The following is a 23995-nucleotide window of genomic DNA, read 5'->3' as shown; positions in this document are numbered from 1 at the left end:
CGTCGTAAAAGAGTCGCGAAAAAATTAATTCGGTAGTTCCACCTCAAGTATTTTGCCACTTGAGCGGTTTTATGGAAAATCGAGTCAATTTTGCTCAGAAGGTGAATTTTGAAAAGCCGAATTTGGTCGCGATCTCTCCCAATCCGGCAACGTCGCTGCGATAAGAAAGTTCACAACTGTCACAGAATGACATTATGACGTTTAAAGTGTCAACATTCTTATAATTTCTTACAAATTCGCAGCAATGTAGTGATCTATTAAAGCGATAAGTAGAGTATTCCTTATCATTCGTAGACATAAATAAAGCGGGTTAGTGGTTCAGCGCTCGTAAATCTCCAGTGATTAGAAACGTTCATCCTCAGTCTCTCTAAAAATAAATGCAATGGATAGAGGCTCCTATGAAAAGCTCTCAATCAGGGATTCCGCCCGATCTCTCAAGAAATACGGCAGTACCAGCAAACACGTGAATCGCAACGAAAACTGTTTTAAACACTACGTTTCACAGGCGGACACGCTTCAAGGAATTGCCCTAAAATACGACGTTACTGTAAGTTTCTCCTCGGTCTCACCCTCTTACTAAATCGGCGATTTTCAGATCGAGCAGATCCGCCGAATCAACCGCTTGTGGGCCTCCGACAGTCTGTTCCTCAAAGAGTATTTACTAATACCAGCGCGTGATAACTGTGTGCCCCCCAACGCCTCTGAGCCGCCTGTAGTGAGCCCCCCGCAGATCTCGTCGCCGATTAGCAATAGTAGTTTCGATGACGACAACGTGGAGGATTTTTTAGGGAAAATCGACGCCGCCATCGCGAGTACGAAAAAAGACGTCAAGAGGACGCAACACAACAGCGAGTAATTCCCCCTTTTCAGCGTGTGTAAATGAATTAATAGCCCCCATTTGTAGGTTTGCAGGGGAGTTTGATACGGAAAAGCGGAAAGCCGCGGTTTCCCGCATGAAAAGATCAGTGAACAATAACGGCTCCAGTGACTTATTCTCGCCTCCCCAGGCCATCGTGGTGCAACAGGGGCGGAGGGTGAAATCGTCTCTCCAACAGCACGAGCAGCAGCAGGATGAGCTGTTTGAGTTGTAGCGAAAATTTACAGTTGAGCGCATTGATATAACCAAAATAATACGTATTTTCGCCAGACAGAGTTTGTTGTGTTGATTATTTATGTTACCTTTAGGCTTTTCATTGTAGTTTATTTTGTTTTCCATTTTTAATTTTGTAATAAAATTGTTATTCATATTTTTCTTAATTTCTCCGCTACTTAATGTTGTAGTCATTCTCACGACACTGTGATCTTCGGCCACGAGTTTGGCGGCGTTAGAACTTCAACAATCTAGGATCTTCCTTCTAGAAGCTTTTGTTAAGATATCACTGTCATATCGGCACAATTGAGGATGATTTCGTGTTGACTTGTTTACCATTCAAACTGATATTTAACATAGTAAATATGATATATAGGAAACTATTTTGTGATTTCTTTGAAAGTATAGAATAAATATATCTTTTTATAAACGTTTTATTCTTATTAAACAGACACCAGAAATTATAAAACTCAATTTGTTAGTAACATTCAATGACAAATATAAATATTTATTTTTTGTAACCTTCACCGGGCGATAATTTAAGGTCGTAACAGATAACGCAACAGTGATAAGTGCCCATTGCTAATATCCGACTTCCAAGGACAATAAATCTCCGGTCGTAGTTAAAGTAATAATTATATTAAAAATATTAGGTACAATTAAGTAACATTAACCACATATAAGCAAAAGTTAAAGTAACTTATAACAATAAATATAAAAAGTAACAGGTTAGCTGTCTGACGAAAGAATTAACAAAATACGTGTTAGAGCATGCACATGTTTTAAACATTAAGGATTTTTAATATTATTGTAAGGGACGGGCATTTCCGTGGTCCATAGGCTCGGAAACAGGACAAATCAACAAACATGATCATCATGGACTCAGAACCAACGGAAAAGACGAATTGTGATATATTCACTATTAAACAGCAATTCGCCGTTTTATTCTTAACCTACGTCTTAACAAAGTTAACTATTTTTTTAACCGTAACAATCATTACATTTTAGTACCACAGTTAGAAAATAAATCAATTCTCAACTTGTTTCAGACCACAGTATTATTACGTTGCCTCAGTGGACACAACTGGCAATTTCATTTTAGTTTTCTTAGTTTTGACACCACCAAATCATGACTAACTAACGTATATTGCAAAATCCCTTCAAGGGCTAATTTAAGTAGACTAAATAAATAAACTCGAGTAAAATCTATACATCACACGAAATAGGGCCACATCTACCAATAAATATATAATTCAGTTTGTAGGCTAGTCTAAATTCGTAATGTTCCACTACTAGTCCGAATTAACAAAAAAACTGGCAGCAGGGCCATTGCACTAAACAAAATTCCAGACCTACACTACAATATAAAAATATTCCGAAATAAATAAAATCGATAAATGCACTAGTTACCTCACAATACTTTGGAAGAAGTATCTCCCGGACTTCCCTCAGCGCCAAATTTCAGACCTCAAAGTTTAAAGAATGTGGTGATAAATGCAATCGCGTAAATCACAGGTTTCGACCTGCGCTAGAACATGTCTCTGTTCGACCGGCCGGGGCGCTGGAAATTGCGATTGTTTGGCTTACGTGCGTTCCTAATCTCTCTATCAACCTCCAGTTCTTCCAATCGTTGAGTCAAACCCAATTTCTGCTGCACGGCTAATCTCAACAGTTGGTTCAAAGTCTTCTTTTCTTCCTCCGCGGCGCTGAGCTGCTGCTGGAGCTCGTCCACTTGGGTGACGTATTCTTCGCATCGAGCGGCGAACATCGCCCGCAAGCCTGAGAAGGGAAAACAACACTAATTTTGTTCAAATCGTCCGAAGACTTACTCGAAAATGTTGCGGCGTCTTCTTTGAGTAGTCGCAGCTCGTTTCTGAGCTTCATCATCGTTTCCGAGACGATGGTCTTCTCGTTTTCGTACTTGGCCTTCAAGTTCGTGAGCGCCACTTCGGCAGTATTTTTATTGGATTTTAGGACGGTTCGTAGAGTGGCGATTTGCTCGCGTTTAGTCGAGAGCAAACTCTTCAATCGGATCACCTGTTCTTGTAATTCGGCTATTTCTTCGCTGCTTTCGTCTCTGTTGGCTGTTGGGAAAATGTTAGCGCTCGCGGGGCAAAATCGGGGCAAACTTACATTCGTATAATCCGTTTGATTTCTCTCTTTTTATTTTCGATAATTCTATTGTGTTTTCAATGGCATTTCTGAGATGTTTAATTTGGTCCACAATGGTGCAAACGTTCCGAGCTAAGACAGAAGTGTCGTTCAAAACCTCTAGATCGTGCAAGGGGATGTCGCTCTTGAGGCGGCTTCTCAACAGTTCAATTTTCGACATTTCTCCGATCGGGGGCGCAGTCTCCGTCACTAGAAATCAATTAGAACAATTAGTTCAAAGAAATTAAGTTTTAAATCCTAACAAATTATTAAAGTTTTGAAAGTTTGCAGAAAGAATCCTTAAAACATCAACCTTAAATGTACTGGAAAAGTGAAAAATCATTTCTAAACTAGAATTGCCTCATGATTCCGAATCTGCTTTTTATATTATTCTATCAGGTCAGGACTAAGGTTTATTTTAAAAATATGTTTTCTGAGTACTATTGACAACGAAATGTGTCCGGCAAAATTGTCTAGCGTAACTTTCACTTTAAATCATAAGCGCACTTCTAATTGTCATTTATGACAATTGATGACAGTAGTTAGTTAAAATCGGCTTAACATTGCACTGTAGTCGAAAAACCTAGAGCTATTGCAAAATTTGATAAAAATGGGTCGCTAAGAGCAGTGGCTGCTGATTAGTAAGAGTTGTATAGGTAAAATGAAATGTTTAGAGAAAAATCAAAAAGAACGCCACTGGTCAAAGTCTGATTTACATTATGGAAATTCAGAGAAAAATCTATGACAACGAAAAAGTCGTTCACATTTTGGGGTCGCCAAAAGTACACTTTGTTTATATTTGTTTTTTTTTCAGATTTTCTTAACATACCTACAATATCACAATTCTTTGTTATATCTCATTGAAAAAGTGAATAAGTTATCCAACTCAGTATGGAAATCGTCGATTTTGCCAGGATATCTCAGAAAAACTGATTTTCCAGAAGTTTTTCAGAAACCCACTAGTTCACTTTTGAAAAGACATTTAATGCACAACTCATAAACTGCCGTTTTGATTTTTTACTGTAATACATCATTATAAAGAATGGAATCTCAGTTTTTCATCATTTGTAGAATTTCATTCGTTTCCACATAGAGTTTGGTTTTTGAAATTGTCATTAATCAATATTTTATTGCCATGCAAAGAAAACTATTAAAGCCACACTAAGAAATCACTAATTCTTAAATGGATCGATCGAAAAATTAATTTCTATATTATTTTCAATGACTATCTATGTTAACTATCCCTCTTGTATGTAATTTCTAAAATAACTTAGTTGAACCGTAAATAACTAATAAATTTTAAGGCCGAAACAACCGCTATGCTAATTTTTGAATTAAATTATTTATAGAAATACTCTTTAAAGGCCTAATAGCAATGCTCTAAAATTATAAATTGATCTATCGTACAGTTTTTGAGAAAATTGAATGTTAAACTTGAAAAAAAGTGCTATTAAAAAGTTAAATTTTATTAATTTCAATGGATAATGTCAAGAAATCTAAATATGTGTGTAAACTATTGCAAACGATGTTTCGGTAAATCTCGGAGTTCTTGAAACTCTTTGACATTTTTTGGATTTTTGAAAAATACGATTTATAATTTTGGACCTCTCGGCAATACTTTTGTGGTGCAAAGTTGAATAAAAATCCTAGGAAAATGGATGTTGCGACCATATTAGCTTAAGTTTGTTTTTAAATTCCATAAATATCTTGGCAAGAGCTTGTAAAATTTATTTAATTACTTTAAGATTATTTATAACAAAGATTCAAAAAAAAGATTTAAATAAAATTGGGAAAATAAATTGTAGGTAAACGTGGTGTACCTACTCGCATTTTTTTACAAATTTGAGTCCTGACCTGTGATAGAACAAAATGCATTATATGTAGAGTCACAATCATGAGGTCATTCAACTTCAGATATAAGGTTTTCAGGCTTCAAGTAATTTTTTTCTAAAATTTGTTAATTAGAGAATGAATGGCACGCACACTCCGCATACAGGACGCTGCTCCTACTCACTCTCATCTTCGGGCCGCATTTGGGCGAGTACCATTCGCTGTACGTAAAAAATGGATGAGACAATTTTTGTAGAAAATTTAATTGTCAACATTTTTTGTTACTTCTATATTTCGTCGTCTAAGCGGCAACTACCGCAATCTCAATTTTTACAAAGTCATGCGGGAGCCCAAAAAAATAGTTTTTTCGTCAGTGTAGATAATTTTTTTCAATGACTATTTTATATCAAATTTTAGCTTAAGGTTAGATCTATTCAGTAATCCAAAAGATAATCTCTACCAGTAAGTTTTCCCTGAAAAATTTATCTGAGAAAAAGTAGTAATAAAATATTTTCACAACTGAGGTTGCGGATGTTGCCGCTTAGACGACGATTTGCTCTAAAGTAAATAGTTTAGAAGACAAATAAAGGAAACAATTTTTGGGGATGTTAGATAGATAGAACTTTTTTTAATTAATTCCTGATGCCTTTGTCAATTTTTTCTGCCAACTTTCAAAACTTTTGTTTGCTAATCATTTGTATTTTTTAACGGTCATTTTCTAAAATCTAAATCTCAACAAATTTGGAACTCACTTGGGGTCATTCCTTCCTTCTCGTGGTCCAGGACAACTCGAGTTGGTGTCTCGCCGTTTACCGTGCAGACATGGTGGTACAACTGAGCCAACTCCTCCGTCACCGTCTGGATGTTGATCTGAGTCTCATCCAGAGAAGTTCCAGCCTCGCTCGCAAACTGCCTCAGGAGTTTCAAGTCGCCTTCCAAGTCCAAACTCTTCTGCTCCGTGTCCGACAACTTGTTCTTCAGATTCGTGATTTCAGTCCGGAGTTGCAACGTCGCGTCCGAGACATTCGACAACTTCTCCAACTCCCGGATGTCCTGCTTGAGCTGCTCGATTTCCTTACAAGACATCTTGAACCACTGCTGGTACTGGTTGAGGATCTTCCCAGCTTCTTGTGCCGGCTTGGATACGCTTTTATCGACATTCTGCGAGACGTGTTGTAACGAGTCCACATGAGCCGCCAGCTGCGTTAGTCGCGCAATGAAAACTTGCAACTCCCCTTGGCTCTTCTCGACGGTGGCCTGACTGTCCCTCAGGTTCTGCGTCAGAGTAAGTTTCTCCTTTTCGATAATTTCGAGCTGCTTCTCCAGTTTTCGCAACTCGTTTAGGTGGACTTCCGAGAACAAATCGACTTGTTTGTCGTCCGGCGACGTCAACTCCGAGGCGCTGGTGCTTCCAAGACTCGCCTCAATTCGTCGAAGACCTGGAATGTCGTCTTCGCCGTCGCTTCCCAGTGCCGGTTCATCCCCCATCCCTCGAATACTATACGCCAAGTTATTGATGTTGTAAAACGACTCTCTGTTAATATGTTGGTCGAGTTCCTTCTTCAGCGCGTATTTCGCTTCCCGCTCCGACTGCAAAGACTCCAGCGCTTCCTCCATGTGCTTCTCCGCAATCTTCTTCAAATTGGTCAGTTCCTCCACTTGCAGATTCAACAACTCCATTTCTTCGTGCAACCTTCGAATCTCGTGCTTCAAACTCTCGAATTCCACCTGAGAACTCTTCAACACCGAAACCTGCTTTTGCAACGCGATGTTTTCCTCCTCCAACTCCGCGTAGTCGTTGATGAGGCGGTTTTCTCTGAATTTGATCTCGCGGAGCTCCGTTCGGAGCTTCTTACACTCCATACTTCTGTCTTCTTTGTCTTTGCCCATATCCGTGTTCTCCTGCAGCATGCGGTCGCGCTCAGTGGTGACGCGGTCCAGTTCATGCCGGAGCTGCTTTATTTCGTTCTCTAGTTCGATTATTTGGGAGTTGAGGGAGGTTTCTCGCGCCGCCGACTCCGAGAGGAGGGACTCTTCGGTTTCTATGCCAGTTTTGGTAGTTACTTTGTGGCTGGACTGGAACTTCGCCAAGGCCTGGGGAGGAAGCAGATTAGTTATTTGAAGAACGAGGCGACAAATTATTGATTTTCGTTTGATTAACGCGACCTATTTAGACTCGGGAGAAATTAGATATAATTGAGGTTTAAATTGGAAAGCTTTCCGGTAGCAGAGGCGCAGAGGAATAACCTTTCTGATGAAAACACAGGAAGTTATAAAAGCAAGACGGAAATGCGAGTTATTAATGTGTTTTGTTGAATTTGAGCTCAATATTTGAAGAGGATCATCTTTTATTTGCTGTTATTGTTAGCAAAATTATCATCTATCTTATGACTGTGAATCAGTTTTGTACAAAAGGATAAATAAGCGAGTACCAAGGGACGTTGGCGTTTTTATTTACGACCTTTCGGCAATAAATTCGACTTGTTAAATAAACTTTTATTATTGTTTAGACTAAAAAGAGGCAAAAGATAAATAGCATGAAATTAAATAACCATAAAACTGCGTAATTTACCAGTTTATGACCAAAGAAATTAATTTCGTAATGTCGTCTGTATGTTGGGTTGCCTACTTTGTCATAATTTTTGACGAAAAATGAGCAGAACCGTCATGTAAAAAAAGTAGACGAAAAGGCGTTTATATTCTTGATAATTTTCTGTCTTTTTTGACCACAGAGGAGTATTTTCTATCAGTATTTATATCTAAGAAAATGATTGTTTGTGTTCAATAAAAATTACATTAATTCATCTTAGAAGCTCCAGACCACAACTAACAACACAAAATTTGCATAAAATTTTCCTATGTGTGCTCCACAACTGTTTAATAAACACCAAAGTGCCTGAGCACACTCATAACACCATGAAGCGTGATAACCATCAATTTAAGAACTTAAATAATTAACTCTGCCCCGACACGATTAGCGAATTAACTAGTTGATCAATACCGCCGTCTACTTCAGTGATCTAAACGTACAATAAAAGAATTCGAAACTGTTTACTGAAGCAATTAGTTTGAAAGACTTGAGGTTAAGCAAACCCAGTTCTTACCTCCTGCGTGACTTTGAGCTCATGCTTCGTGTTCTCGTAAGCCACCTCGAGATCCTCGCATCGCCTTTCCAACTCTGTCTTCTCCTCCAGAAGCACAAGGCCGTATTGGGCAGATTGTTCTCTTTCGCTGCTAGTCTGGTCGAGTTCCCTTGAAAGCCGTTCGATTTCGTGCTTCAACACCTCGACTTCACTTTCAGTGGTCGAAGCCATCGTTAAGAAATAAAACCAACCGATAACTAATAATATCTGAAACTAAATCGTACAGTTCTCACTGCATCTTTGCAATAAATATTTTCGTTCAAAACATGTCAACTGTCAAAACTACACGTCATTTTCACCAAATGTCAAACGAGTGGGGAATTTCGGTTTGGAGGCGTGGCGACCTGGCGCGCGAGGTTTGAATGGCTTGGTAACGGGAGCTTGGAGACGTGTTTGTAAACAAGACTTTTCGAGTTGGATTTATTTTTTTGTACTTTTATAATAAAATAGTTAAAATGACGACGGACTTTCGGCGGGAATGGGTTAAAAATAGCATCACCAGGTTCTTCGGGCTGGATTCTGGTGAGTACTTCGAGAATATGCTGGCCCAGAACGACGACTTGGAGTACCAATTGGCGTCGTTTTTGGATGACGACTTCCTCAAGAAGGACGAGGCGCACAAGAAGCTCTTCTACGTCTGCAAGACCTCGTACGAGAAGCTGGTAGACGAGGAGATTATGGTGCCGGAAGTCGGTGAGTTCTTCTTACCTCACCAATTCTTCCGGTTGGATAAAATACCATTAAAAAGCAGTAAAAATAAAAGGATAAACGCAATAAAATAAATGAAGTAAACTTGAGGAAAAATAAACAACTTTTGTTTCCCGGGTACAACTTTGATTTTTAGTGCAGCGATCTGCAGTTCTCGAGGAACCCGCCGAAGAGACGAAAACAAAAAAAGGAAAAGGAAAAAAAGGAAAAGACAAAGGAAAAAAGAAGGGAAAAAAGGGAAAGGCCTCTCCACACTCCGCGCGCTCTGCCGATGACGGTACTTAACACCTTATATTAAAAATTTCTTCCCTCCAGCAATTATTTTAACCAGGTACGGACAAAGGAGAAGAAAAAGTGGAAAGTGGCCCAGAAGACGCCTCCACGGACGTGACGGACAGCAAAGAATCCGAACCAAAAGACGACCGCCAAGAATCCTCACCTATCCAAGGAACGATTTCGGAAATCACTGAAACAATGGGACAATCAACGGAAGGTGAGTCATCAGAAGCGGAAGACACAGAAAAGTCGAAGAAACAGAAGAGCGCTGGAGACTCCGACGCGAGTGATGGTGAGGGAAAGAAGAAGGGTAAAAAAAGGAAAAAGAAGGAAAAAGGCAAAAAGAAGAAAGCCAAAGAAGAGAAAGAAACCGCGGAGGAAGAGCAAGGCGAGCCGGAAATCATCTACGTTCCGGTACCACCAACTTTTCTATTTTCACAACTTTACGGTGATTTTACAGAAAATCGTCCAGAAGCTCATCATCGACCACATCCTCCACGGCAACTTCGGCAGCATTAACGACGCAATCCTCAACACCGAAAACAAACGCTTCGTTTATCTCTTCCGGAGATCCGAAGAAGGCATCTCCGTCTCAAACTTCGAAACGTACGAAGAAGCCGAAGCTGAAATGCCCTCGTTTTTCCTCATCGGCTCTTGCACCGGCAATTTTCTAACTTCTTTGAAATACCTCTTTAAAGAGACGTTTGCGCCAATGCTTCACAGCTCCTTCGTGGAACCTGGAGGTGTTAAAAGACCAGCGACAAAAACCTCGCGACAGAACTTCAGCGATGAGTCGGATCAAACTTTTAAAACGCCTTCAGGGTTTCGGAAACTGTCCATGTCAAACGTGAATCCAACGAAACCAGCTGAAGAGAAAAAAACAAGCGATGAGGGCGAGAAGAAGACGCTCACTGACACGCCTGTGAAGGACGAGCTGGTCGTGGAAGTGGGCGCGTTGGAGAAGTCTTTGAACTGGACCATCGAGCATGTGGACGATGAAATTGATCTTCCGCTGGTTAACTTTCCTGAGGTGTTGCTGTCGGACACACCGAACGAAGAGCTGGTGAAGGATGAGCAGCTCATTGAAACTCTGCAGGAAATGGTAATGGCGTGGGAACGCCACATCCTCAAAGTCCTCGAAATTTATCTGGCTAAAGTAACACATTAAAGTTTCTCAACTGTTGACTGAAAACTTTTTTTGTTAGACTCCTGAGGGAGCTGGTCCCATTCCCGAGTACGAATACTGGAGGGAACGCGAAGCCGCGCTGAGTTCCATCGTCGAACAGCTGAAGAAGCCGATGGTGGTGCGAGTCAACGAAATTCTAGAACTAGCCATGTCACCGGTCATCAACGCCTTCATTAACTATCTGGTGGATCTGAAGAAGTACCACATCCAAGCCAGAGACAACGTCAAATTCCTGTCGACAGTTCTCCGTCATTTTAAGGTGTGAATTTCTTCGTTTAACACTTGAAGAAGAGTTTTTTCAGATGGTAACAAGCTGTGAGAACTTCGTTCGTGTTAAAGAGTGCATTCCGGTGCTGATCGAAGGCTTGCACCTCATCTGGGTCTTATCAAGGTACTACTGCACGGACGAGACGATGGTACCCCTCATGGAGAGAATCGTCCATTGTCTCGTGGAGAAAGTAAAATCAAACTTGGATACCAAATTCTTATTCAGGTAGAAACAAAACTAAGAAGTCTGGAGTTAATTTCTTTTTAGAAACTCCATTCAGGTGATTAAATCGTTGACAAATTCCGCCAAGGAGATGCTGGAGATCTGGAAGACTTCCTACATGGAAACTCGCCAGAAAATCGAAGACTCTGGGAAAGGCCAGCGATGGGAGTTCGACAAGAAGAAACTCTTTGCCGAGTCAGACTACATCGCCACAGTTTGCAAGGATTTATACGAAGTCTCCATCATTATTGAAGAGTTCAACAATATCTTCGGCCCGGAACTGCGGGCGATGGTGGTGGATCCTCAAAAAATCGACAACGTGGCGAAACGCGTCGAGAAACTCGTCATTCAAATCGAGTCCGCGGACTTCGACATCTTCAACGAGAACTACAAAGAGAACTGGGAGGCCATCATCGTGTACTTTTACAAAGAGGTCCGAAAACTCGAGCAGGAAGGAGTCAAGTTCATTGATCAAAGCTTCAAGAACTTAAGGTCCTCTGAGAGCGCTTTAGAGATGTTGTCGAAGCTAAAGAACGTCCAGACGAGGCAGGTCATCCTCGACAGACTCCTGACAAAGTTCGATAACATTCTCGACCAGTTTAACAAGGAGCTGTTGGTGATTGACGATGCTTTTACGGTGAGTTTTCTTCTAGCTTCCTTCGTTGACTGATTGTTGCAGAGGAACAAGCGACATCCTCCGATCTGCAAAGACCATCCGCCCCACGGAGGGGCCATCTACTGGGTGCAACTATTAATAAACTTGGTCAAGATGCCAATCTTAAAGTTCCAAAAGGTCCCTGAATTAGAACACGCGGAGCAAAAGGACGAGATCTTCAAAAACTACCTCGCTACTGTTAAAACGTTGCAGTCTTACCAACACTTTAAACTGAATTCATGGTTGGAGCACTGCACCCCCATCATGGAGCAAGCCATGCTTATGGAGGTCCTCAAGTTCGTTAACGCTGCCGTCCCGGCAAAAGGTTCGTACCCCCCAAAACCCGTCCTAATTCAAATCTCCTTTTTAGACACCGACTCCAAACGGAGCTTCCGAAGGAGCGTCATGACCATCCAATCCGAAGCGACGCCCTCCAGCAGAGGCGAAAGTCTTCAAAAAGTCCGTTCCCAAGCGAAAATCGCCCGAATGTCCACAGCGGGACACGTGGTGAAGTGGGTCACTGGTAAGAAGATGGCAAACCAAGTCATGGATAAGATTCGCTCGCAAAAGAGTCTAACCTGGCACGAAATAATGGGCAACATGATCGTCATAGAACAAAACATTGAGTTCGCTTTGAATTTCAACGAAGATCTCCTCATGTGCATCCGCGGCACGGAGCTTTTAGACACCATGAAGTACGACTTGCCGGACAATGTTAAAATGATCGCGTCGAGGAAAGATCGAATTCAGAAAGACGTCGCCGCGGTGAAGAAGATGCTGGAGAGTTACAACACCATTATGAAAAAACTCAGCGTACCGCAGATGAACCTTCTCCGGAATGAGATTAAGAACGTGGAGCTTTTCATCCAGCAGGGACTCTCTAGGATCAACTGGACCTCTTTGGGGATTGTGGACTACGCGAACTTGTGCAACAATAAAATCTCGTCGCTGGAAAACCTCTACAGCCAGGTGGTGCACATCGAAAACGAACTAAAAATGAAGATCAAACTCTTATCCTCGTTCAACCTTTTCGACTATGAGACTATCGAAGAAAACCCCGAGCGGCTCCCATGCAAGCAGTTCTTCACAGACATGGCGGACATGCGGCTGAAGCGCGTTTGCCAAATGATGAAGATCTACGAGAGTTTGGGGCCGATTTTGATCAAAATTGAGACGTTGACTTTGGGGACGAACACGGGGAAGTCGCCGTTCATGATGAGCAGTTACGCCTTTTGGGAAACGGAGATTTACAAAGCATTTATTAGTTTCACGATCAGAAACATCACCACGTTCGTGTCAAAGATGCAGCTGAAGAAGCCGATTTTTCAAGTGGACGCCGTCATCGTAACACCTGAGCTGTTTCTGAAACCCACGTCGGCGGAGGTGTACAATATCATGGTGAAAAGCGTGAAGAACTTCCTCGACAAACTGAAGAGGTTTCCGCGGTGGATGAACGACATGTGTCTTTTGTGTCCTCCTCAGACGTTACCGTCGGGAGAAGTGTACATTTACACCTTTTATGATGAGGTGCTGCGGGTGCCAGACATTGCAGACTCTCTGCAGAAGCTTCAAGACATCTCCCAGAAGTCGATACTGGAGGTGCAGCGACATTTACAGAAGTGGAAGCGGTATCGGAACATTTGGTGCTACGACAAAGAGCTCACATGTCAGATGTTCATAGAGAAGAACACAGAGCTTGCAAAATATGACGATAAGTTCATGTTTTATGCAGATATCGTCAAGGACATGCAACACCACGACAAGCACATCGATATTATGTCCATCCGATTGAACTTGACACCGCTTCTGGACACAATCATTGAACACACAAAGGAGTGGAAGAACACGCTTGGGATTATTCTCGACCGCAACACCGAAGAGAACATGGAAGAGATGAAGAACACGATGGAGGAGCTTCGCGCGATGGTCAATCAAAACATCAAAGGTCTGGAGAAATTCAAGTCGGTGATGCTGGCAATTGGAACGATTCTGAAGACCAACGTCGACATGGAGCTGCGATATCTAAAGTGTCAAGATATTTACTCGATTCTTCGCCAACACGATATAAACTATAAGCAGGAGCACGAGGACCTCGCCTACCAGTTGGAGAAAGACTGGAAGGCCCTCCACTTCTCCGCGCTTTACAGAGAAACAAAACTCGAGCTGACGAAAGACAGGTTTGCCCAGATGACGCTCACGGAAATCAGAGAGTTTTGCGACATCCTGGCCGAGTTTGTTAAGAGGTTTGAGGAGGAAGGCCCCGGTGCTGTTGGCGAAAACCTCGACAGAGGTGTCGCTCTCATGGAGGAATACGGCAAAGAATTCGTCGATCTTGAAGAGCGTCGAATTGAACTCGTCAATGCTGAAATGTTGTTCGACATTCCTCTAGCTGACTACTCGGAGTATTTGCGAGTGAAAAACGACTTTGACGCAATGGGGATCATCTACAAGTTCTACAAGACACAGAAGCACGCCAGGGAAGTGTGGGGGCGCACTTTATGGGCCAACTTGGACCCCCAGGCTCTCAGTGACGGCATCGACGGCTTTATGAAAGACTACCGCAAAATCCCGCGTGCCATCCGATCAATACCGGTGGGACAAATGGTGGATCTTCAAATGAAACAGTTCAAGAACGTCATCCCCTTGATGGTCGCGCTGAAGAACGAAGCGCTGCGAGAGCGACATTGGCAGGAACTCATGCAGAAAACCGGCATCGAGTTCGACATGTCCGCCGAACGGTTCACGTTGGACAACATGTTCGCGATGGAACTTCATCGCTACCAAGACATCGCCGAAGAGATCATCAACCACGCGATTAAAGAACTCGCGATAGAAAAAGGAGTCAAACAGATTGTCGAGACGTGGACCAACTTGAATTTCATCCTCCATAAGCACATGAAAGGGAGTGAGGACCGTGGATTCGTTCTTGGTTCAACTGAAGAGATCATGCAAGTACTGGAAGACAACTCCATGAATTTGCAGAGCATGGCGGGGTCGCAGTTTGTGGGGCCGTTTTTAACACAGGTCCAGAAGCTTGAGAAGAGTTTGGCGATGATCGGAGAAGTGATCGATGAGTGGTTGAGCGTACAACGGAAGTGGATGTACTTGGAGGGAATCTTCATCGGTGGTGACATCAGGTCGCAACTACCCGAAGAAGCGAAGAAATTCGACGATATCGACAAGAGTTTCAGGAAAATTATGATCGACACCGCCAAACGAGCAAACGTGATGGAGTGTTGCAACACCCAAGGACGCCTGGAGGAGTTCCAAGGACTCAGCATTGGTCTGGACAAGTGTCAGAAGTCCCTAAATGACTACTTGGACTCGAAGCGACGACGATTCCCCCGATTTTACTTCATTTCCACCGAGGAACTCCTGTCGATTCTTGGAAGTAGCAACCCCGAGGTGGTGCAAGAACACATGATTAAAATGTTTGACAACATCAAATCCTTGAGGATGCACTTGGACAACAACGATCGAATGGTCGCGAGCGCCATGATCTCCTCTGAAGGTGAAGTCATGGAGTTTCGCAACGTTGTCTTTGTCAGTGGTAAAATCGAAGACTGGATGAACGACGTTCTTAATGAGATGCGGCGATCGAACAGATTCATCACCAAAAGCGCCATTTTCTACTACGGGAAGATAAGACGCCCGAGACCGGAATGGATGTTGGACTACCAAGGAATGATTTGTTTGGCCGGAAGTCAAGTTTGGTGGACGGCGGAAGTTGAGAACGTCTTCGTCAAAATTAAGAAAGGGAACAAAAGAGCGATGAAAGAATACTTGGAGCAGCTCAATAAACAACTCGATGAGATCGTGATAACAGTCAGAGCTGAACTTACAGCAAATGATCGGACGAAGTTTCGAACCATCGCCATCATCGAAGTGCACGCGAGGGATATTATTGAAGGTTTCGTCACCAACAGCGTCACGGATATCAGAGAGTTTGAATGGGAGAGTCAACTCCGGTTCTACTGGGTCAACCATTTGGATAATTTATGGGTGACCCAGTGCACTGGTAGCTTCGAGTACGGCTATGAATACATGGGGCTCAACGGGCGACTTGTCATCACCCCTCTAACCGACCGGATCTACTTGACGATCACTCAAGCGCTCATCATGCATTTAGGGGGAGCTCCCGCGGGACCTGCAGGAACCGGAAAAACTGAAACCACCAAGGATTTGGCGAAAGCGATGGCGCTTTTGTGCATTGTAACAAACTGCGGCGAAGGCATGGATTTTCGGGCTATTGGAACGATTTTAGCGGGATTATCGCAATGTGGGGCTTGGGGTTGCTTCGACGAGTTCAACAGAATCGACATTTCAGTCTTGTCGGTGATTTCAACGCAACTTCAAACCATCAGGAGCGCTTTGGAGTTGAAACTCGAAAAGTTCACGTTTGAAGGAACGGAAATAAACTTGGATTCCAAAGTCGGGATCTTCATCACCATGAATCCCGGATACGCAGGAAGGACGGAACTCCCAGAGTCAGTAAAAGCGTTGTTTCGACCAGTAGTGTGTATCGTCCCCGATTTGGAGATGATCTGCCTAATCTCCTTATTTTCGGACGGTTTTCTCCACGCCAAAGTCCTCGCGAAGAAGATGACAGTGTTGTACAAACTCGCAAGAGAACAGTTGTCGAAGCAGTACCACTACGATTGGGGTCTTCGGGCTTTAAACGCTGTCCTCCGCATGGCGGGTGTGTTAAAGAGAGCCTCTCCTGATTTAAACGAAGCTCTTGTACTAATGAGAGCCTTACGAGACATGAACCACCCGAAGTTTGTCTACGAGGACGTCCCTCTCTTCCTTGGTTTGATCAGGGACTTGTTCCCTGGAATGGACTGCCCGAGGGTTGGCTATCCCGATTTTAATTCCGCTGTTGAGAAAGTCCTGGAACAACAGCGGTACATCGTATTGCCGTACCAAGTCGATAAAGTCGTTCAGCTGTATGAGACCATGATGACTCGTCATTCTACAATGTTGGTGGGACCTACTGGTGGTGGTAAGACTGTGGTGCTCGAAGCACTAGCTCGAGCGCAGACGCTTTTGGGGCTCAAAACGAAGATTTTCACGTTGAATCCGAAAGCGTGCTCTGTTATCGAGCTCTACGGAATCCTGGACCCAATTTCCAGGGATTGGACGGACGGGCTCTTGTCCAACATCTTCAGGGAGATGAATAAAGTCACCGAGAAGCCGGAGAGGCGGTACATTTTGTTCGACGGGGACGTGGACGCGCTATGGATTGAAAACATGAATTCGGTCATGGATGACAATAAACTCTTGACTTTGGCGAATGGTGAGAGGATCAGACTGCAGACTCCAGTGTGCGCTCTTCTTTTCGAAGTGGGCGACTTGCAGTACGCCTCGCCGGCGACGGTCTCCAGAGCAGGGATGGTTTACGTGGATCCGAAGAATTTGGGGTTCCAGCCGTACTGGGACCGGTGGGTTAAAAGCCGGAAACATCCTCCAGAGCAGGAGGCGTTCCAGGAAGTGTACGAGAAGTACATCCCCGACTTGATGGCCTACGTGCTGGAAGGAACACTCACCAACAAACAAGTGGCTCCGTTGAAAACTGTGATTCCTCAAAGTGGGCTTAACATGATTACGCAACTTTGTAACATGATAAATTCGGTGTATCCGCAACCACTTGAAGACACGCGAGACCCGGAGGAAGAAGTCGATATTGATCTCATTGAAAGCATTTTCGTCTATTGTATTTACAACTCGATTGGGGCCGCTCTGGTTGCCGACTGCAGAGTGGATTTCGACGAATTCGTAAGATCCCAGTGTTCAATGTTGCGAGTGGACGACACCGTTGATAACAAGGCGGACCACAAGCACATGCCGTCTGCTTTTCCGTCGCTGTACGACTACTATTTTGACGTACAAGAACTAGTTTGGATCGCCTGGAAATGGGTGGTAACGGACTACGTCCACGACTCCTCCAGGAGGTTTTCCGAGATCCTCGTCCCCACGGTGGACACGGCAAAAATCACCTACCTGCTGAACTTGATGAACAAAATTGGACGACCCATCGTGCTGGTTGGTGAGACTGGCACCTCCAAAACCGCCATCATTCAGAACTTCCTGCGCAACTTAAATCTAGACACTAACATCATTTTGAATATTAATTTTTCTTCGCGGACGTCCTCCTTGGACGTCCAACAGAACTTGGAGTCGTGCGTGGAAAAACGAACGAAGGACATTTACGGTCCTCCGATCGGGAAAAGACTGATTTGTTTCATCGACGACATGAACATGCCGCAAGTTGATGACTACGGCACTCAGCAGCCCATCGCTCTTCTGAAGCTGCTTTTTGAAAGACACGGGTTCTACGACAGAGGAAAAGACTTGAACTGGAAGATTCTCAAGGATGTTTCGTACTTTGCGGCGATGGGAGTAGCCGGAGGTGGTCGCAACGAAATCGATCCGCGCTTCATTTCGATGTTTTCGGTGTTCAATCTAATTTTTCCTTCGTCGGAAACTCTTCATCATGTTTATACTTCGATATTAGCGGGGCATTTGGCGGGGTTTCCGGAAGTCGTTCAACAGGCAGAGACTTTGATCACTATGACTCTGAATCTTTATAATATAATAATAGTGCAGCTACCCCCAACCCCTAGCAAGTTTCACTACATTTTTAACATGCGAGATCTGTCTAGAATAACAGCGGGGATGTGTAAAACCACCCCTAAGTTCTTCTACGCGCTTCATCTGATGGTGAGAGTGTGGAGGAACGAATTCACGAGGGTGATTTGCGATCGACTTATAAACACCGAAGATCAAAATTTCATGACTGAGCAGATTCAGACACAAATTGATAAGTTCTACGCGGCGCCGGTTAAAGAAGAAGTCGTGATTCCTCAAGGTGACGACATCGGGTCTTTTGAATTCGATGAAACGAAAGCTGAAGAGGAACCAGCACCGGAAGAAGAACAAATCGACGTGGTGGAGTACTCAATGAGGAATCCTCTTCTCTTTGGTGACTACCGCAACGCCGTTAACGAAGACGAAGCTCGCTACTACGAGGATCTTCTGGATTACGAAGCAATTTACTTCCTCTTCCAAGAAATCATGGAAGTCTTCAGCGAACGCAAAGGAAAATTAAACATCGTCCTCTTCGACGACGCTTTAGAGCATCTAACACGAATCCATCGAGGAATAAGACTCGAAAGAGGCCACGTCATGTTAGTGGGAATCGGAGGAAGTGGTAAGTCAAGCTTGACGAAAATTGCGGCGTTCACTGCAGGCTGCGAGGTTTTCCAAATCGTCCTCTGTAAAGGCTACACCGAAACCACGTTCAAAGAAGATCTAAAAGTGTTGTTTAACCAACTTGGGGTCGCAGGAAAACCGACAGTTTTCTACTTCACGGCCGCCCAAATCGTCGAAGAAGGTTTCCTGGAGTTTATCAATAACATTCTGATGATTGGGAGCGTCCCGGCCCTCTTCACCGACGACGAAAGAGAGCAAATAATCTCGCAGTTACGCAGCGCGGCAGTCAATGCCGGATACGGCGTTGCGAAAGACGCGGTGTGGCAGTTCTTCCTCCACCGGTGCGCCGACAACTTGCACCTGGTCCTCGCAATGTCACCTTCTGGCGACGTCTTAAGTAAGCGCTGTAGAAGCTTCCCGGGTTTGGTCAACAACACTACAATCGACTGGATTTTCAACTGGCCCGACCAAGCGCTGTTTGCAGTCGCGCAAGTCTTCCTCAAAGAAAACCCCAAAATCCCGGAAATCTACCGGGATAACATCATCGAACACGTGGTGCACGTGCACAAGTCCTCTGGGAACTACGTCGGCGACTACTTCTTGAAACTGAGGAGGAAGAATTACGTCACTCCGAAACATTACCTGGATTTGATGCAAACGTACTTGAAGCTCTTGGACGAGAAGAATTTGTACATTGAGAGTCAGTGCAACCGTCTTCAGAGCGGGATGGCAAAAATCAAAGAAGCTAGCGCTGAATTGGCGGTGCTCAACGCCAGACTCGCGAAGCAAAAAATCATTGTGGAAGAAGCCACCCGGAAATGCGAAGCGATGTTGATTGAAATCGACGAAGGAACCAAGATAGCCACGGAGAAGAAGGACTTGGCGTCGCTCAAAAGTAACGAAATTGAAGAACAAGCGAGGATAATCGGTTTGGAACAAGCGGACGCTGAAGAAGCGCTCCAAGCAGCGTTGCCCGCGTTGGAAACCGCACGACTAGCCTTAGCGGATCTTGACAAGTCCGACATCACCGAAATTCGATCTTTTGCAACTCCACCAGAAGCTGTGCAGATTGTGTGCGAATGCGTGGCCATCATACGAGGGTATAAAGAGATTTCGTGGAAAACAGCCAAAGGGATGATGGCGGACTCCAGTTTCCTGAGAACTCTGCAAGAAATGAACTGTGATCTAATCACGCAAGCCCAACAAAGAGCTGTCAAAGCGCACATGAAGAAATCCTCGAAGTTGGACGACATGGCGTCCATCAGTAAAGCGGGCTATGGTCTCCTCAAGTTCGTCCAAGCAGTCTTGGGCTACTGCACTGTCTATCGCGAGGTGAAACCAAAGAAAGAGCGAGTGGAGCAACTCCAGAGAGATTACGACGCCGCGAAGAAAAGTTTAGAGAAGTTATATAGCGAGATTGCAAAACTTGAGGAGGCTCTAGCTCAGTTGAATGAGAAGTACGAGGCGGCGATGAAGCGCCGTCAAGAATTACAAGAAGAAACGGACATTATGATGAGGCGACTTATTGCCGCTGATAAGTTAATTACCGGTTTGAGCTCGGAAAGAGACCGATGGACGAAGGACTTGGAGATGCTGCATTTGGAGAAAGAGCGCTTGGTTGGTAACTGTTTGTTGTCGTCGGCGTTCTTAAGCTACTGCGGGCCTTTTACCTACGAGTTCCGGAAGGAAATGATCTATGACGACTGGCAGAATGACATCTTGCAGAGGAACATTCCTCTGACGCAACCGTACAGAGTTGAATCAAACCTCTCCAACGACGTGGAAATCAGCATGTGGAACTCCGAAAGTCTTCCACCGGACGAACTTTCTGTCCAAAACGGCATTCTGACGCTGAAAGGCTCCCGATTTCCTCTGTGTATTGACCCGCAGCAACAAGCCCTCAACTGGATCAAGCGACGTGAAGAGAAGAACAACTTGAAAATCTTGAATTTCAACGATCCTGACTTCTTGAAGTTTCTGGACATGGCCATCAAGTACGGATCTCCAATTTTGTTCCAAGATGTTGATGACTACATCGACCCCGTGGCTACGGACGTCATACAAAAGAGCTTGAAAGTTGTCTCTGGGAGAGTCTTCGTGATGCTCGGCGACAAAGAAGTTGACTATGACCCTCACTTTAGGATGTACATGACCACGAAATTTTCCAATCCGTTTTTCAACCCCGCGGTCTACGCCCAAGCCGTGGTCATCAACTACACGGTGACGCTGTCAGGGTTAGAGGACCAACTTTTGAGTGTGGTGGTCCGAAACGAACGACCGGACTTGGAGGAGCAACGGGAAAACCTCATCGAGGAGACGAGTGAGAATAAGAATCTGTTGCAAAACTTGGAGGATTCGCTCCTGAGGGAGTTGTCCACCACCACGGGGAACATGTTGGATAATCGCGAGCTGGTGGAGACGCTTGAAAACACCAAAAGCAAAGCGAAAGAAGTATCGGATAAGTTGTTACTCGCCGCCGACACCGCTCGCGATATCAATAAATTAAGAGATGGGTATCGACCCGTGTCTAGACGTGGGGCTATTTTATACTTCGTGCTATCAGACATGGCAGGAGTGAACGCAATGTACCAGTACTCCCTCTCGTCGTACCTGCAGGTCTTCGCGTACTCGCTCCGGAAGGCGCTGCCTCACACAGTGCTAAATCGGCGCTTGTCCAACATAATCAACACTCTGACGAAGAACGTTTACGACTATGGATGCACCGGGATCTTCGAAGTCCACAAGTTGTTGTTTTCCTTCCAAATGACCACGAAACTCGAGCTCAACGAAGAAAATATCTCCCAGTCAGAGCTGGAGTTCTTCATCAAAGGTTGCGTCACTTTGGAGAAAACAGCTCGGGAGAATCCAACGAAGTTTATTACCCCTGCAGGATGGGCGGATTTGATGAAACTAAGCGCTGATTTCGCCGAGCCTTTCAACGTTCTTCCGGATGATATCCAACGATACACGGAGGAATGGCAGAAGTGGTACGACTTGGACGCTCCGGAGGCGGCGGAATTTCCCTGCGAGTACAAAGAAAAACTTCGGCCGTTCCAAGTTTTGATGATGCTGCGTTGTTTCCGCGTCGACCGCGTCTACAGAGCTGTTGGTGACTACATCACTGAAGTTATCGGGGAGGAGTACATAATGCCGCCGGTCATCAGCTTTGATAGTATTTACGACCAAAGCAGTCCTTATACTCCTGTGATCTTCGTGTTAAGTCCAGGTTCGGATCCAACAGCTGAGTTAATGAAATTAGCAGACAGGTGTGGTTTCGGGGGTGGAAAATTCAGGTACTTGTCGTTAGGGCAAGGACAGGAAAGCGCCGCGTTGCAGTTACTGGACACTGCCGTCGCCAGAGGCCAATGGTTGATGTTCCAGAACTGCCACTTATTGTTATCGTTTGTTCGGTTGTTGGAAAAACAGCTGGAGAAGGTGTCCAAACCACATCCCGACTTTAGATTGTGGTTGACCACAGACCCAGTAAACAACTTTCCCATTGGGATTCTGCAGAGTTCACTAAAAGTCGTCACGGAACCACCAAACGGTCTAAAGTTAAATTTGAGAAACACATACTTTAAGATCCGCGAACAGACTTTGGAGGCTTGTAGCCATCCGGCTTACAAGTCGCTTGTTTACGTGTTGGCGTTCTTCCACGCGGTGGTGCAAGAGCGGCGGAAGTACGACAAGATCGGGTGGAATATTTGTTACGATTTCAACGAGTCAGACTTCAACGTCTGCGTGCACATCCTGGACACTTATCTAATGAAGGCTTTGGAGGCGAAAGACACGAGAATCCCCTGGAACAGCCTCAAATATTTGATAGGGGAGGTGATGTACGGAGGAAGAGTGATTGATGATTTCGATCGGCGCATTGTCGCCACGTACATGGATGAGTACATGGGCGACTTCTTGTTTGACACCTTCCAACCTTTCCACTTTTACTGCGATAGTACCGTTGACTACGTCGTCCCTCCAGATGGAGAAAAAGACGAATATATTGGTGAGGTCTTCACTGGTGGTACTAGTTGGTTAACTTTTCGTTGCAGCGACCATCGACGAGCTTCCTCTGGCCAACTCTCCGGATGTTTTCGGTCTTCACCCCAACGCCGAAATCGGGTACTACACCCAAGCGACGAAAGAAATGTGGCGGCTGTTAATCGAGTTGCAACCCCAAACGGGTAAGAGTAAAAACCCAACCACCACATAATTCTTTGGCAGCTTCCAGCGGCGAGGGAATCAGTCGCGAAGAGTTCATAGAGAACGTCACCGACGACATTTTGAAAAAGATCCCCGACGAGTACGAAGTCTGGAGAGTCAGACGGACCTTCCAGAGAGTCATGTCACCGACAGTTGTCGTTCTTTTACAAGAACTGGAGCGTTTCAACACTCTCATTGCCATGATGAGACGGACGTTGACACAACTCTTGAAGGCGCTAGCCGGGGATATTGGCATGGATGCGGTTTTGGACAACGTCGCGTACTCTTTGTACAACGGGCAACTACCCAATGCTTGGAGGAAGTTAAGTCCAGCAACCTGCAAGACTTTGGGCGGTTGGATTGAGTACTTTGAAAAGCGACAAGAACAGTTCTTCACTTGGGTACGATAACCAGTTTCGGAACCATTTTTATTGGTTTTTCAGGCGAACACGGGGGAGCCGGCGGTTTTGTGGATCTCCGGTCTGCACATTCCAGAGACTTATCTGGCGGCGTTGGTGCAGATCGCGTGTCGTCTTAACAATTGGCCGTTAGACCGCTCGACTTTGTACACCAACGTGAGCGAGTACGTCGATCCGAACGATGTCACTCTGAGACCACCTGCGGTAAGATGGTGGTGAGCGTCTCCAAGATATTAACACGGTGTTTAGGGTAATTGTATGATCCACGGGTTGTATCTCGAAGGAGCTGGATGGGACGCCGAAAATAGATGTCTTCGGCGGTCGCTGCCAAAAATTTTGATCGAGCAACTACCAGTGATGAACGTCATCCCTATCGAGGCGTTTCGTTTGAAGTTGCAAAACACGTTGCGAACGCCAGTTTACACCACGTCGATGAGAAGGAACGCCATGGGGGTGGGGTTAGTGTTTGAGGCCGATCTTGGAACGACCGAGCACATCAGTCATTGGATTTTACAGGGAGTTTGTCTTGTTTTGAACACAGACTGATCCGTTTTTAAGGATAATTTTATTAGTTTTAAAATAAAAAACGCGAAATGAAGAGAAGTAATTTATTTATAAATAGACAAACTTGCGAT

At 44.5% G+C, this 23995-nt stretch overlaps 3 protein-coding genes across 3 annotated transcripts; 2 read left to right on the top strand and 1 right to left on the bottom strand.

Moving 5' to 3' along the window:
• Nucleotides 1-145: 145 nt before the first annotated feature.
• Nucleotides 146-1247, top strand: LOC148182053 (uncharacterized). The gene is made up of 3 exons (XM_088048005.1): nt 146-547; nt 596-852; nt 905-1247. Exons 1-3 carry the CDS (start codon nt 383-385, stop codon nt 1089-1091), a joined length of 609 nt encoding a protein of 202 aa, XP_087904131.1. The 5' UTR covers nt 146-382; the 3' UTR covers nt 1092-1247.
• A 462-nt stretch (nt 1248-1709) lies between these two features.
• On the bottom strand, nt 1710-8526 carry BicD (Microtubule-associated protein Bicaudal D). Its single transcript, XM_088047950.1, has 5 exons — nt 8176-8526; nt 5824-7165; nt 3224-3451; nt 2920-3174; nt 1710-2869 (listed from the first exon to the last, which is right to left on the bottom strand). The coding sequence occupies exons 1-5, from the start codon at nt 8383-8385 to the stop codon at nt 2619-2621; spliced, it is 2286 nt and encodes a 761-aa protein (XP_087904076.1). The 5' UTR covers nt 8386-8526; the 3' UTR covers nt 1710-2618.
• A 143-nt stretch (nt 8527-8669) lies between these two features.
• Nucleotides 8670-23929, top strand: Dhc98D (Dynein heavy chain at 89D). The gene is made up of 13 exons (XM_088034322.1): nt 8670-8907; nt 9059-9199; nt 9254-9612; nt 9659-10354; nt 10404-10643; nt 10687-10877; nt 10920-11511; nt 11554-11854; nt 11900-22744; nt 22791-22922; nt 22963-23342; nt 23385-23564; nt 23610-23929. The coding sequence occupies exons 1-13, from the start codon at nt 8670-8672 to the stop codon at nt 23904-23906; spliced, it is 14592 nt and encodes a 4863-aa protein (XP_087890448.1). The 3' UTR covers nt 23907-23929.
• Nucleotides 23930-23995: the final 66 nt, after the last annotated feature.

Source organism: Gnatocerus cornutus, chromosome 1 (genome assembly GCF_029298725.1).
Source record: "Gnatocerus cornutus isolate USDA-ARS CGAHR chromosome 1, icGnaCorn1.1, whole genome shotgun sequence".
NCBI classification, from domain to species: domain Eukaryota; kingdom Metazoa; phylum Arthropoda; class Insecta; order Coleoptera; family Tenebrionidae; genus Gnatocerus; species Gnatocerus cornutus.
This window is presented reverse-complemented; position numbering and strand designations above follow the sequence as displayed.

What these genes read in the sequence shown, in the direction of transcription:
- LOC148182053 (XM_088048005.1), top strand. Translation starts at nt 383, where the DNA reads ATGGATAGAGGCTCCTATGAAAAGCTCTCAATCAGGGATTCCGCCCGA. An exon ending in CCCTAAAATACGACGTTACT is followed by an intron (nt 548 to 595) that starts GTAAGTTTCTCC and finishes GGCGATTTTCAG; the next exon opens with ATCGAGCAGATCCGCCGAAT. An exon ending in AGGACGCAACACAACAGCGA is followed by an intron (nt 853 to 904) that starts GTAATTCCCCCT and finishes CCCCATTTGTAG; the next exon opens with GTTTGCAGGGGAGTTTGATA.
- BicD (XM_088047950.1), bottom strand. Translation starts at nt 8,385, where the DNA reads ATGGCTTCGACCACTGAAAGTGAAGTCGAGGTGTTGAAGCACGAAATC. An exon ending in GAAGGAAGGAATGACCCCAA is followed by an intron (nt 3,452 to 5,823) that starts GTGAGTTCCAAA and finishes ATTGATTTCTAG; the next exon opens with TGACGGAGACTGCGCCCCCG. An exon ending in ATCAAACGGATTATACGAAT is followed by an intron (nt 3,175 to 3,223) that starts GTAAGTTTGCCC and finishes TTTTCCCAACAG; the next exon opens with CCAACAGAGACGAAAGCAGC.
- Dhc98D (XM_088034322.1), top strand. Translation starts at nt 8,670, where the DNA reads ATGACGACGGACTTTCGGCGGGAATGGGTTAAAAATAGCATCACCAGG. An exon ending in GATTATGGTGCCGGAAGTCG is followed by an intron (nt 8,908 to 9,058) that starts GTGAGTTCTTCT and finishes TTTGATTTTTAG; the next exon opens with TGCAGCGATCTGCAGTTCTC. An exon ending in CGCGCGCTCTGCCGATGACG is followed by an intron (nt 9,200 to 9,253) that starts GTACTTAACACC and finishes TATTTTAACCAG; the next exon opens with GTACGGACAAAGGAGAAGAA.